The following is a 14,346-nucleotide window of genomic DNA, read 5'->3' as shown; positions in this document are numbered from 1 at the left end:
AGTTTGTCATGTCATTTTAAAAAAAAAATTGGGTTCATTTGTTTGGTTCTCTAGCACTTCCCTTAAATACGTTACATTCACTAATATGATAAATGAGTATAAATAGTAGCATTACTTAATTTTATATTCTGTCATGAAAAATGTTATATATCACATAAAATTTCACCATATTGATGTGATGGTGTCAATTCACACTTTTTTTTAACGATATATTGTTATTCAAATAGGGAAAATACAGAAAACCAAAATGTTCCTAAGGTGTGTTACAACGTCACTTTCCTTAAAAAAAATATTTGCCCCCACCAAAATTGGTATGCAACAGGGTTTAAGCAAATTTTTCTCCATAATACAATAGAGCCCAGAAACTTCTATATTATAACTACGTTCTGCAAACGAAATTAAAACCCGAAAATACCCTCAAATTTTTTATTCTAATAAGAGACCAAAAAATAAAAGGATAATACTTAATTTTTTTTTTTTTTTTTGGTTTTAATTCAAACAAAGATATTAAAGAGAATTGAATTATTATAAATAATTATCTATTCTCAGATAATTTCAAATTTCAAAATAAAACTGCTAACAAAGATATTAAAGAGAATTGAATTGTCATAAATAATTATCTATTCTCAGATGATTTTGAATTTCAAAATAAAACTACTGTTTTGAATTTCAAAAAATTAAACTACTATAAACTGATAATCCAACTGACACTTAAATATGACCGTTAGATTAAATAATTATCTCAATCGTTAGATCAACCGTCCAAAATAAGTGCCAAGTGCGCCATCAAGGCACTACTAGCGCCCTACAACCCACGCCGCGCGCACGTGTGCATCCGGTGCTTCGCACCATACGGTAACGTGTATTAGAGTGTACTCTAGCATTGCTCATTTGACAGTTTAAATTTGTTGGAACTTATAAATGCCAACAAAATCTTTACTTTTTCTAATGTGGGACAACTTTCATTCAATGCTCTTTAAAACCTTCCATTTAAAACATTCCCAAAACATTCCCAAGACACAAAATAATATCTATATATGTATTTATTTTGAAAATATTTCAACATATATATATAATAATAAAATAGTGATAGAATAATAGTATGATATATATATATATATATATATAGTAGTAACCAGGGAACAAAGCCTATCACACCCAATAATCCCTTTAATTGATACGAAAATAGATGAGACTCCAATAATATTGATGGGATGGCGCAGCATCACAGTGTATGATCCTATCCCAAAAGGGATTAATTTGTAGAATATAACATTGGAGAGTTAGAAGAAGCAAGGTGGCAAAGGGAGAAAGGAGTGTGAGTGTGTGTGTGGTGACAAAATTCGAAATTCTTGCTCAAATGCAACAAAGATTTGCAATATATTTATGTTGTACATTGACATTATTATCATGGGCTTTGTATAATTTTCAAAATGGATCGATGTTGTAAGAAATTCTAGTCTCTTCTGATCATATCATTGTACATCTGAAGGAGGTTGTTGGCCTTGGTTGAATTGAATGCGTGGCTTCCCCATGCTGAAGTTGAGGACCTTTGCGTTCATGTTGTATTTGATTTCCCCATCATACAGCAGCTTCCTTATGTAGTGCTCTATGTCCGAACCTATCAGGCGAAGCGTGTACTCCGTCAGAGGGGCACCCTGCTTCACCGTGAAAACGTTAAACAGTCTAAGGATTTAGGTACGTTTGGATTGCGGTTTTAAAACGTGCAATTTCAAAACATGCTCCCAAAAGATAAGGCATTGGCAAATGTAATTCTGGCTAAGCAATGAGCATCAGTTGCAGCTGTGGACTAGAAGAAAATGGAGCATGATAATTGATTAGAGGTTTGAGAGATATTTACCTCGTAGTGATCCACAAGCTCTTGGAAGTAAGAGAAGACTTTATTGCAAGTCTCGGGAGTCCAGACAAACTCATCTGAAGGATCGAGAAGAAGGGAAAGCTTGTCCATCTGAGTTTGATCAAACTCCCAGGTTTCAGGATCAATGTAGGCTGCGTGAATCCTAACGTGCCGGGTGACACTGCTCAGCCACTGCCCTCCATATTCTCTGCTCATATTCTTGCTCTTTACGTTCAATTGCGGTTCCACGGGCCTTGGTGTTGTTCCTTGTGGCTTCGTTTTCTTCTGCTCTTGTTCTTTTTCTTCTTGTACCTTCACTTCTTCTGGTTCTTTTACTTCAGCTTGCTGCTGCTGATCAGCTGAGATGGAGAATGCCCTTCTGTTTCTCACTTCTCTTTTCCCTCCAACCCAACCCAACATGGAGAATTTTGTACAGGCCATGTAAGAGGAAATTGCTGCCATGACTCAGTGTTTGTATAATCGCTAGCTTCTGGTGTACAAAATTCTCAAATCTTTTTCTTACTAGTTTTCCTGGTTATTGCTTTCCAGTAGCCATACTTTTGAGAAATTATCTTTGTGCCAATGGGCTCAGGTCCATTTATTTTGTGGATAAGATGGCACGATGCCTTGTTTTTATTGGAGTGGGAGTGAGTTTGTGGCCAAGGTACAAAGAAAATTAGCTGCCATCGATCAAATGGACTGCTCTGGTGTTGGCTTGTGCATTCAGTGATTTTGTGTCCATAATCTCTGCCGTTGATTCATACTTTAATGGTAACTTTCCTTATAGCAATCCCTTGAATCTTGAAGGCCCATCAGCAGAGCCTAAAATAGAACTCTTTTTTATTTTTTGGAAGTGAATAGAACAATTTTCTTTGCTAGTCCTTTTTCTTTCTTCTTTTTTCCACGTTAGGCTCGATGCTATGAATTGCACGAGACCCCATTAGATCTCTCTCTCTCTCTCTCTCTCTCTCTCTATATATATATATATATATATATACATATATATTGGCGTCAAAATCATTATAAGTTATAACCAACAATGAAATGAGACACCGTAAGTTTAATGCTTAATACATTTTAATATTAAAATGCTTTGTAAACGTACAAAGAATACAAATACACTAGAGGGATACAAACTGATTCTGCAATGGCAGAAAACAAGAACATATACAAGGGGGAAAATAATGATGTACCTAGTTTACCAATACATTGTATTCCTTTACAGCATACGTTGCAAGGCTGCAAGCTTTCACTTTGGCTATTAACTCTCACAAGAATTCAAATTGATCATTATGCGAACTGGTTTTATTAGCTCGTCGAGATCATCCAATTGTTCATCCAACGGATCGCTGTCACAAAATGTTTGCTTGCTTGAATGATTATTACTTTCACCAACTTCTTCATCACTAACATCAAGGTTGATGTAATCAGCAAATTTTCCTTCCAAGAAAATGACATCATTGTTTTGTGTAGTGTGTTTTTCATGTACTGCTGTTCGAGGCTCAGAAACATTGAAATGCCTAGAACCAAAATAACGGCCTCGAGTATTCTTCTGTTCTCCCAATCGTTTCCTTTTCTTTCCCTTACTTCGGCTTTTTGGGTGATGAAGCTTGCACTTGGACCCTTGAGGACAGGTTCCTGTTGCTTCAAAACTGGGGCAGACATAGCTGTGCTTCTTCCGACACTGTGAGAGCAGCGATATATTCCATTTTTACTTATTCGAAAGTTAGTGTGGGGTTGTGTGCATACACAGAGAGAGAGAGAGAGAGAGAGAGAGAGAGAGAGAAAGAGAGGGAGAGAGAGAGGGGGTTATCAAGCACTAAACAGAAATCTAAGACTTCAAAGAACTTTGGGAACATGACTAAGAGAGCATCAAGCATGCATTATACAGCATGCCAGTACAAACATCAAAGGGAAGGTGGTGGTGTAGATTGGGTAAAACTTTGAGCAAGGTCATAAAGAAAAGTATATGGCTCATCACTAAGAGGTCAATTGGCTGGAGTCAGGTTGGACCAGATACAGCAAGATGACCAGAATGACTCTACCTAATCATTGAAATGAAAAATTTATAACCTGATCTTGGCAGCAATAAAATACCTGGTTTAAGAGCACTCACAGCAACTTCTCTTAAATTTTCCCTAAATTTAGAATCAAACTACTTTATGTTTCCCCATTCAAGTACACCCCATAATAACTTCCCATATCTTTCCCTATACCAGCCCTTGAACCCCCCCTTAAGTGATGTTTTGCAATCAGAACATCAGAAATAGATAGAAGGAGATGGAGATCCCTGTGATAGATTTTAATGAACTGAATGGTGAGAAGAGGAGCAAAACAATGGCGCTTCTTCATCAAGCCTGTGAAAAATGGGGCTTCTTTCAAACAAATGCAGCCTCCATGAACCAGAATCTTTATTCAAGAATTTATGGGCTTGCTTAATTCAACCCAGTTGGACATATACACGTGCAATATCAACAACACATTGATAGAAATTAACGCAAAACATCTACCTCTGTTTGGTTGCAGGGAAACTTGAAGAATCAGAGAGAAAGGCATGAGATGCAACAAGGCGTGAGTTTTTTGAGACAGAGGTGTGAACGATGATCCAGTGAAAGGCACGATGAATCAGAAACGCAGAGCAGAGATAAAAGTGTTTTTCTGTGAATAAAATAAGGATAGGGTGAGCTATAGTGACACCCGATATAGGGAACTTGTAGGGAAGCTGCTGGAGAGAGTTTTTGGGGGATTTTTCCTAAATTTAGGGATGGGAAGAGGGTTTAGGAAAGCTGCTGAGAATGCTCAAAGAAGGTTTTATCATATGGTATGTCTAAATAAATGTTCATGATCCTTTTAAGAGAAACCGTACAAGTAGCATGAAAGTTCAACATTCATGTTGTATAAAATTAATAGGAAAAAATAAAATCACTATAGATAACCAAAACAATAAAGAGTTATACGATAAGGTGATACCTCGTTGCCATTGGCACAATAGCCCCTTAGAAATCCTTCACAAGTAGAGGCCTTTGGATTCACATTTACATGTCTATAAGGACAATTTCTGTTGGTGCATAAACCTGCCAGGAGATCAGTAAGAAGTCAGTATGCCTTCTGGTACTTTGGACAAAAGCAGACTTTAGCAAAAAGTACCTTGCAAAAAGTAAGAACAATCCTGCATTCTTTCTGGAATGACCTGCATGAGAAATACATCAAGATATACTGTCAACAAACAAGGATAGAACTATTGTGTTAGACCACATCAAGTTCATTAACTGAACATGTGATTAACCTTATGAGTCAATTTGCAGTCGGGATTGGAACATAAACCATTCAAAAACTTTGTGCAGACAGCAATCTTGGAAGGATCATGGATATAGGGACATTTCCCATCATCTTTATTGCATTTCCCAAATCTCGTAAAAAACTGACAGTATGTTCGTTTTTTAGCCAACCTAAGTCTGGCAGTATGCAAACTCCATCTCACTTTCTCGCTTGCCAATATACGAGTTCGTTTCTTTGGATCTCTAATAAGCTGGTTTCCGTTGCCAATCCGAACATATCTGCCAACGTTGAAACACATTTGTCCCAATCACTAATGTATTCAAGATAAGCCACTACAATTGACATTTTTTTGGTGCCTACAACATTAGTTGTGAACATTCACATTTACTTGCAGTAACTGCAGTAATCTATGTCTATGGCAAAAAAAAAGGGGGGCAACATACTCATCATTGCCAATCACTAATCTCCTTGGAATGTAAGATTTCTTGGTGTCCTTTTCCGGTTGAGGAGAAGTAGAGCATGTTGATTTGTCATCTAAATAAAACACAATTGAAAATTGGAAAGAGTCATTAATACATGATAGCTTGCAATAGAAGAAATAATACAGTGAATTGTAAGAGAAATAAATAGAAAAAAAGAATAGAAAAAAAGAAAAGAAAAAGAAATTAAAAAATAAAAAACTTAAACGTAAGGTTATCAACACCAAAGAAATCAAGAATAGGCCACCTGAAATCCTCTGAAGTGTCCGCTTAGTAGAATCCATCTTGTAGCGAACTGAGCCAATGCGGAATATACGTTCTCCTACAAAATCATTGGATACACCAAATGCCAATTAATTACATTTAATGACAAATAATCATTTGATGTTTCCATCCTAAAATAACATAATGATCATATCCAATTCAACAAATATATCATACATTTCAAAAACTGCAAATGCATCTGCACACCACGATTAATAAATGGCCTATGTGGGCCGAGTCTATACTATGAAGAGACTTACGTGAAGAATGATTTCTATTCTTTGTCTGAGAACTACTGCTTGCAGCACCATTCTGTTCTCTTTTCTTTTTCTCAACTGCAGCAACTGCTAATGTAGCTTCCTATAGAAAAGACGTAAAAAGATAAGTAAGAAAACAGCAGAAAGCTCTTTTGCATGGAAATTAATCATTACTTACGAGAACTTCATAGGAAAACTTAATTCTGTCTGCATGAACTGCAGCTGAACTAACCTCATTAGCTTTCTTTGAGTTCTTTTCAATGGATTTTGACCATTTAAGACTAGACCCCCCCACACTTAAAACCTTGAATTTTCGGAGTGAAAATCCATTGCTCGATCTTGTATAGACAGTATCCCTTTTTCTCAACAGCAGCAATTTCCGACTGAAAGAAGTTATATATTTGCTTAGGCAGACAAACAGGCTTTAAAAAAAAAAAAAAAAAAAAAAAAACTGAAACCAGATACAAATATTAAGAAAAAACAGTACCACATGGTAATGTACCTGATCCTTCTTTCTTTCTTTTTTTCTTTTTTTTTTTTTAATAAGACTAATGTACCTGATCATAGATAAGGAACTATTATTGGAACTGGAAACTTGATTATGCATGAAGCTTCTCCCGTATGTTGCTCTTTTCCATGGAAATCGGTAAGGCAATACCTTCTGATGATCCGAAGAATCACAATCATTTTTCAAGGACTGCATACCACAAAGTGTCCACACCAGAGAGGATTTTACAGGTTTACATGTCTTTGCTACAACTGCAAATTAAAACCAAACTTAAGCTTCTCTGTAACAACTGCTCATGCAAAAACAAACCAATCCTACTGCACCAATATTTCCAAATTCCTCCTTTGGTAGCAAGTTAAAAATTTAACACACTTAGGACTCGTGGCCATGAGTAACTTGTAGTAAACTTGCAAAAAAGAGTACCACCATACAAAAACTACAGCTTCGAATAACAATTGTACCAAATATGACACCAATAAAGAAATGATATCTGGATTTAATAGATTTTTTTTATAAGTAAAATATGGAGTTAATAGATAATAAATAAATGGTCAATATAAATATAAGATGATAAACATTTGGCAAACATTTAAACAAAAACAAAAATAGTATACTTTTTCTTAATTGGGTGTTTCTCTTGTATACATCCCAAATTCTTGGGTTACCCCCTCTGCGCTTAAATTGGATTTAAAAAAAAGATATTTGGAGTGAACCAAATGATGTAAAAAGAGCAAACATTTGGCACTAATCATTTTAAATAGATAATAAATGGTATTCCGGAACAAAAATAAGTCTATACAACAGATAATACAAGAATATAATACATGATATGTATAATAAATTTATCTCTGCATCTAGGATGATAATTTTCATAAAATGAATGGCTCAGCACGACATAGAATTGTTTATCTGAATTAACAAGTTAATTAGAAAAGATGGCTAATACCAATCAAAACATACACTTCAGTGCTTAACAGATTAACACGAGTTAGAATATATGATTGAACAAAACTACTTTGTGCTTTACTCACAAAATATATTTCAGAATTTTATCTACAATTTCATCCAGCACTGAAAAATATTAACTCTATGTAAATGATCCTCTACTGCCAAACATTAATTTTGGATATATGTGCCCGTGTGCGGGTGTAAACAGACTAACTGGTTGCTGTTTATAAGGATAAAATGGACAACATCTGATAAATAAGTTCTTCAAACATACCCTTATGTAATCGTCTCTTACTAAATTTTCTGCTGGAAACAACCTTTGGAACCCGTTGGCCCTCTGAGTTTAAAAGGTCATCGATCATGGAAACTGACTTTTTGTTCTGATTTTCCAATGAAGCCCTGATAAGCTGATTTTTTCTTCTCTTATAGTAGCCATCAGAGTTTGCTTGAATGTTATTGCCATTGTGTACAGACAGATCACAAGGGTTTGAAGTTGCAACCAGCTGATTGGATTTGCGCTTTACATATACTATCCTCTTCATGTTAAAAGATGTCACATTCCCATCACTTAGTTCAGCTTCCAAATTGTTTGATGATGTACCAGTTAGATTTTCAGAAATCTTCAGAAGATCATCAGCACTCTCTGGCACATTGTTAGCTTCTGTAAATTTCATAGGATCTGATGCTGTTTCACAGCAACCACTAAAGGGACTCTCTGCCAATGGGGAAGATGTATTATCCCCTGAAGAGATAGCAGTTCGAGTAGATATTTTAGCGCCACTGGGTAATGGGGGTGTCCTGGGCCTCTCAAGAGGAGTATGCATTCCAACTCTCAAAAGATTATGTGGATCAGTAACATCAGCCCCACTGTCAAAACCTGTGATCTTCTTTGATTCATCTACACCTGAAGAGCTTGCCTGATAAACAGATGAACTCAAACCATGAGAGCTGTGGTGTTGAGCAGCAGCTGGAGCAGGTTTTCTTACAAGACTGTTGCCTTTACGAATGTAAGACGTACTATGAGACTTCACATTATTTTCCACCAACTGCCTTTTGGGAGGAATGTTATTTGTGAAAGGCTTATTAACGGGCAGAGGAGGAGCAGGGCCAGTCCGATGCCAAGTTCGGGGCTTCGCAATACGGGCAGAAGAGCCTGTCTTATTTGAATTGGTCAAAACAAAAGATGAACGACCTGGAAAAGCCCTCGGAATCGAAGGACCCAACTGTGTATTCTTCACTATTAATCCTGCACTCATGATATTCGGTCTGCAAGATGTAATTTTGGAATCTTGTGATGGCAACAGTACCGTCTTCCCCATGATTGAGTGGTTACTTTCAGTTGCACGATCTCGCTTGGTATACTGTGGAAATGGAGTATGCGCAGATACAGCAGAACCATCTTCAACAACAAACTTCTGATTTAGCTTTTGGTCATCCCCACAAACCTTCTCATTGGAAATTTGGCTGGGTGATGCTTTACCATTCAACATGACTATGCTTGGGACTTCGGACAAGGTTTCTGGAGAACCCATATCCAGAAGTGTTCTAGACATAGATTCCATAACTTCTTCATTGGTGTTAGGAGAAGAAAACCCAGCACCATCATCAGAAAAGGACGGATTGTTTGAGACTGAAGGCAAATCATCCTTCACAAGAAGATAATCTGATTCAATATCTGTACTGGAAAATCTTTGATCCAAGTCAGGGGACTGAGGCTCTGATGTAATTTTGCACTGAGGAGTCCCACCATGAACTAAAACTTGATCTTCTGCAGCTTGTGCGTCCATTTTTTCTCCATCACTAGTTTCTATATCCATAGTGTCATTTTGATTAATATAAACAGCCATAAGTGGAGTACCATTTTCTTTCTGCTCACTTCCCAAACCTGATGGACAAGGAGACTGTGCATCTGGATCCTCGGCATTTGAAAAAGATTCAACACCTAGTTGCAGAAGTTTCAAACCATCATCTGTATCCCTGGTTTCACCCACAGCCTCAGAAGATCTTCCCCCCAAAGTATTATCAAGCAACACAGTGGTCCCATTTGGACAAGTCATCAAACCACTAGTACTCAGATTATGTATGCTAGACACTGCAACTTCTTCTTCAGGTTGCGCTAGATCATCATTATTAGTTAAGAACACTTCTGCACAAGAAATGGAGGTGCCTGTGGGTATCTCATTGGTCTCAGATACAGTTGGCCTAGATGATGCTGAATCAGTAGCAGAAATTTCTCTGTTCTTTTTACATCTGGGCGAAGTCCCATCCAGATAACTATTAACATCACTGTTCATTGTAAGCTTAACCCCAGAAAAACCATCTGCCGAACTGTTTGCATGCAGCACACTGATACCATCCGTACCAGGTAGTAAGCCAATATCCAAACTTCCAACCCCAGAAACTGCAACTTCTGTAGGACTTAGACCCTTCAAAGAAAACCCTAAGGGTGCATACAAAGCATTTGCAGGGCTAACTACGTCATTTACAGGATCTGTATGTATGTTAGTTGAATTTGAGAAATCTAACTGAGTCCTCGTTTTTCTCCTCTTCTTAATCTTACGTATATTACCCTCACTAGCTCTGACTGTAACCATATCAATTGGATCTCTTTCTATTGCACAATTCTCAATCAATATAGGGACCCTACCTGAAAATGGATGCTTGCTTGTATAATTAGTAGTCCCACTGTTGCACACAGTATATTTTTCTTCCAAACTAGAACAACCATTGTCAGAATTCCACATATCTCTGCCATGGTTGGAGCATTCGGCATAAACAAGATCCTTGCAAATTTCAGTTTTTTCTGAACTTGACAAACTGACAATTGCACTGCTTCCTATCAGTGCCTGGTGAATTCCTTCCGGAATACTATTCTCAAGTGATGTGGAGAACTGATTTATACAAGGCTGTTTTTTAATGGTGTCCATGATGCCAATGTCAGAAGCAGTATTCTCTTGTGACTTATCTATACAATTTTCAAAACCCAATTTGTTGTTTGTATAATGGGGTGAACTATATGTATTTGAAATATCCTCATGAATTTTGATTTCCTCTGAACTTAACAAGCAAGAATTAACATTATCTTCTAAAGAAAGCATGGTCTTCGTGGCTTCTTTTTCTGCATCATTCTCGTGTGATAACAAGGGTCCATTATGATTTAACTGTTTGCTGACATCTTTCAAATGACCAATCTCAGAAAACGTAATTTCATTTCGTGGTTTAAAATCATTGTCAGAATTTGAGATGCTACGCAAGCTATGGACTGAATTATCCACATTTACAGGACTCTCATTGATCCTATTTTCTTCACAACTTAAAGAACCCAAAGCAGAAGTTGAACTCTTCCAATTTCTCTTGATCTTAGTCACACATACTCTACCAGATTCAACATTAATTCCACAATCATGTGATACTGCAGTTAGTGGAGATCTATCTGCCATGTCATTTTCAGGCAACACATTTACCTTATCTAAACAAGGCTGCAACGCAACATTGTGCCTTGAAGCCATACCATCAGAAGTGACTATATGTTCTAAAAGTGGTACACCCTTCCCAGAGTCAGGGGCACCAGGTGGACTATGAGTGGAGCAACCTGCTTTTGCAGTTTCATCACACTTTTTTGTTTGCTGTGAGCTTGACAAACGAGATTGAGGGTTTATGACTTTCTTCACTATTTTCTTCACAATTTTCTTCTTCTTCACAAACTTAGGAACTATTGTTTTGCCAGAACCAACATTAGTAGTACCATCATTATCCAAAACTAAACCCTTAGGAGACCTTTCCACTTTACTCTTTCCTACTGACACACTGGTCCTACTGGAACAAGGCTGAGAACTACCATCACCAACATTCCGAATATCAGACTTCATTACTTTCTCTTCCGGCTGTTTCAAGTCCTTTTCAGAATTGGATGCCTTACTAGCAACACAACTGAAGCCATCCAAATTTACAGTACCCTCGCTGAGTTTACTCAGATGGGAATTTGAACAATCACCGTCAAACACTTTCCTAATTTTCTCATTCCTCGGAGTCAAATTCATATCAGAAACAACCGATGAACCAGAAGGTGTCACAATTGCCTTGGCAACAAGTGAGTTAGATTTAAAAGAAACATCAAGCTCTACCGGGCTCCTCTCTCTCTCATCCTCTTCCTCCTCTTCCATTCCATGACCAAGATACACAAATTGATCTTTACCCCTGAAAGAACCAAAGTTGCCTTTATCAAAATAACCAGAATAATGTAACTGCTCACTCTCTCTATTCCTGTTATTAGGTCTGGCCATCTGAATTCTTAAAAAAGCACTCTTCTTCTGTACTTGTTTACGTGGAGTGCGGTTATATTCATGACTACCCTCTCTGCTCCCTCTATTATGATCATATCTCCCCACTTCCAAACCATAATACTCACGCTTAGCGGAACCAATCCGAACCCCTTCACAATCACCAGTCTCTTTGCTTCCCATCTCATACAAAAGATCACCTATGTCTCTCGAGGCCTGTCCATCATGGCCTCCACCAATTCTAAAACTCCTATATGCCTCATTATCACGCACCGAGCCATGTCGGTGATCATAACCAACCAAATTCGATTCGACATCCCTCGAATTAGATACAAACCCAAAATCCCGACGCACGGAATCGGAATCAGGAAGTAAATGACCTCGGCGATGATAATTCTCATCGCCATGACCCCAAACCAAGTTGTCATCTTTTTGTTTTGGATCAAACCCATCAATGAATTCCACTCTAACCCTAGAAGTACCCTGTGAATCATGCCTAAACTTATTGACCGGCCGATCAAACAAGCGCTGATGCTGATGCTGACGCCCATCGTTTCGATCGAGATCGAAATCGAGAGGCGGGTGATAAGGCCTGGTGGCGGGGCGGTTGGTATCGGGCAGAACCCTAGGAGGGTCCCAGAAGTCAACCCGGCGGGAGTGGTCGGGTTCAGGCAATCGGTGACGAGGGCGATCGTCTATTCGGTGGGATTGGGCGAAATCCTGAAGTGTGTGGGCGTAGGAGATAGGGAACTGGGATTGGGTGGGATTGTAGTGGTGGTGCTGTTGTTGTGGTGGTGGAGGCGGTGGAGGAGGACGGGGATGGAGGGGTGATTGGTACGAAGGTGGGAGAGTTGGGATATGTTGTGACTGAGGCTGAGGCTGAGGCTGAGGCTGAGGCTGAGGAAGATGGTGGTTGTGGGGGCTATGGAAAATTGGGGCGTCAGGGAAGCGAGGGCGAGCAGTTGAAGGAGGAGGAGGAGCAGGAGGAGGAGGGAGATGAGCATACCTGGAGGAGTGGTTGTGGTGGTTGAAAATACGAGGGAGGTCCATGGAAGCGGAGGATGGATCTGCTGCTTTCGACTTCTTGTTCCTTTGCCTTGTGTGAGAGTTCCTTCCTTTGCTTTCTTGTTTCCCTTCTCTAATTCTCTTCCCTTCTATTCTTTCCCTCCTTTCGGCTTTCGGTCACCTCCTTTTCCTGTTTACTTGCGTGTCGTGGTGGAATTGCGTGCGATTAAGTTAATGGAACCGCTTCAGTTTACATAGAATAATGCTAAAGAGGACTAAAGTCTCCGACTCCGAGTGCATGTCTTTCCAATTATATTTCGGTGTTTAAATATTAATAAATCAAAATTTAATAATAATATCTTAAATTTTTTTTTTTTTTTTAAAAAAAAAGACGTTACACTTGAGAAAACTCTTTAATTCCTTGTTTACATATGGTCCTTATTTCATCGTGACAATGCTATTCGCTAACATATTCAGATCGAATTCCGTTAAATTTGACTGGAATTATGTTCATTTATGAACTAGGTCATTTGTAAATACAAATTATGCATAATTATTAAATGATACAAACTCATATAAAACTTAGCTCGGTTAGATTAATATTCGTGAATCGTGAACAAATGCATAAAAGCTCGACTCGACACGTTACTTTGTTCGTATATATTACAAATTAATATATATTTATATATATTAATAAAAATAAATTGTAAAAATATGTGTGTGTGTTAGCATATACTAATGTTCTATATATATATATATATATATATATATATATGGGACATTTTATATTTTTCATCCCTTAAAACCCATGTGCAGTGCAAATGGGCTTTTTTTTTTTTTTTTTTTTTTCAAAGAAGACGAATAGCTACAGTGACAATTTTATAAACTTTGTGAGGTAGATTGCCAATAATATTTTAGACAAAATAAAAATGATACAACTTCAATAAGATAAATTGTATTTTCCCAAAATAATGCGCGCTCTATGATCGTTTAAAAGCCTATTTAAACTATTTTATTTTAATTCATTCGATCAATCGAACTTTTTTTTTTTTGGTTCAATCAATAAAAGTGTGATCAAAAGTTTGATCAAACCTTTTTTTTCTATTGTTTGATCAGTGCACTATTTTACTCACATGTGGAACACACTCCATCACTGACTCTGACTCAATTGATCAGACAACAATCAAATGATCGATCTAATCGTTATGTTCCTACTTTGATCAATTGAACACCCATTGCATGTTTGTAGGGGTGGAGATCTCTATTCCAGTATTCCCACATAGATGGGCCAGGGTGGAGCTAGCCTCTTTGTCCCATTGTGAGGATGGAGCCATCCCCACCCTATCTCTTTTTTCTCTTAAAAGCTTTGGACACCATTGTTTATGTGGCATGGTAACATGAATATAGATACACATGATACGTTTTGATTGGAGTGACATGAAGAAAATGATAGTTGACAATGCTAAAA

The 14,346-nt window shown here is 37.7% G+C and overlaps 2 protein-coding genes across 2 annotated transcripts; both read right to left on the bottom strand.

The window, feature by feature from the left end:
- Window positions 1-1,193: 1,193 nt before the first annotated feature.
- On the bottom strand, window positions 1,194-2,543 carry LOC132184849 (NAD(P)H-quinone oxidoreductase subunit M, chloroplastic). The gene is made up of 2 exons (XM_059598626.1): window positions 1,862-2,543; window positions 1,194-1,658 (listed from the first exon to the last, which is right to left on the bottom strand). The coding sequence occupies exons 1-2, from the start codon at window positions 2,318-2,320 to the stop codon at window positions 1,476-1,478; spliced, it is 642 nt and encodes a 213-aa protein (XP_059454609.1). The 5' UTR covers window positions 2,321-2,543; the 3' UTR covers window positions 1,194-1,475.
- Window positions 2,544-2,906: 363 nt separating this feature from the next.
- LOC132183708 (uncharacterized) lies at window positions 2,907-13,050 on the bottom strand. Its single transcript, XM_059597097.1, has 10 exons — window positions 7,868-13,050; window positions 6,695-6,896; window positions 6,370-6,520; window positions 6,141-6,240; window positions 5,864-5,938; window positions 5,581-5,671; window positions 5,145-5,415; window positions 5,006-5,048; window positions 4,829-4,932; window positions 2,907-3,542 (listed from the first exon to the last, which is right to left on the bottom strand). Exons 1-10 carry the CDS (start codon window positions 12,921-12,923, stop codon window positions 3,120-3,122), a joined length of 6,516 nt encoding a protein of 2,171 aa, XP_059453080.1. The 5' UTR covers window positions 12,924-13,050; the 3' UTR covers window positions 2,907-3,119.
- Between the last annotated feature and the right edge of the window lie 1,296 nt (window positions 13,051-14,346).

The sequence above is a fragment of the Corylus avellana genome, chromosome ca6, assembly GCF_901000735.1.
Source record: "Corylus avellana chromosome ca6, CavTom2PMs-1.0".
In the NCBI taxonomy this organism is placed as follows: domain Eukaryota; kingdom Viridiplantae; phylum Streptophyta; class Magnoliopsida; order Fagales; family Betulaceae; genus Corylus; species Corylus avellana.
This window is presented reverse-complemented; position numbering and strand designations above follow the sequence as displayed.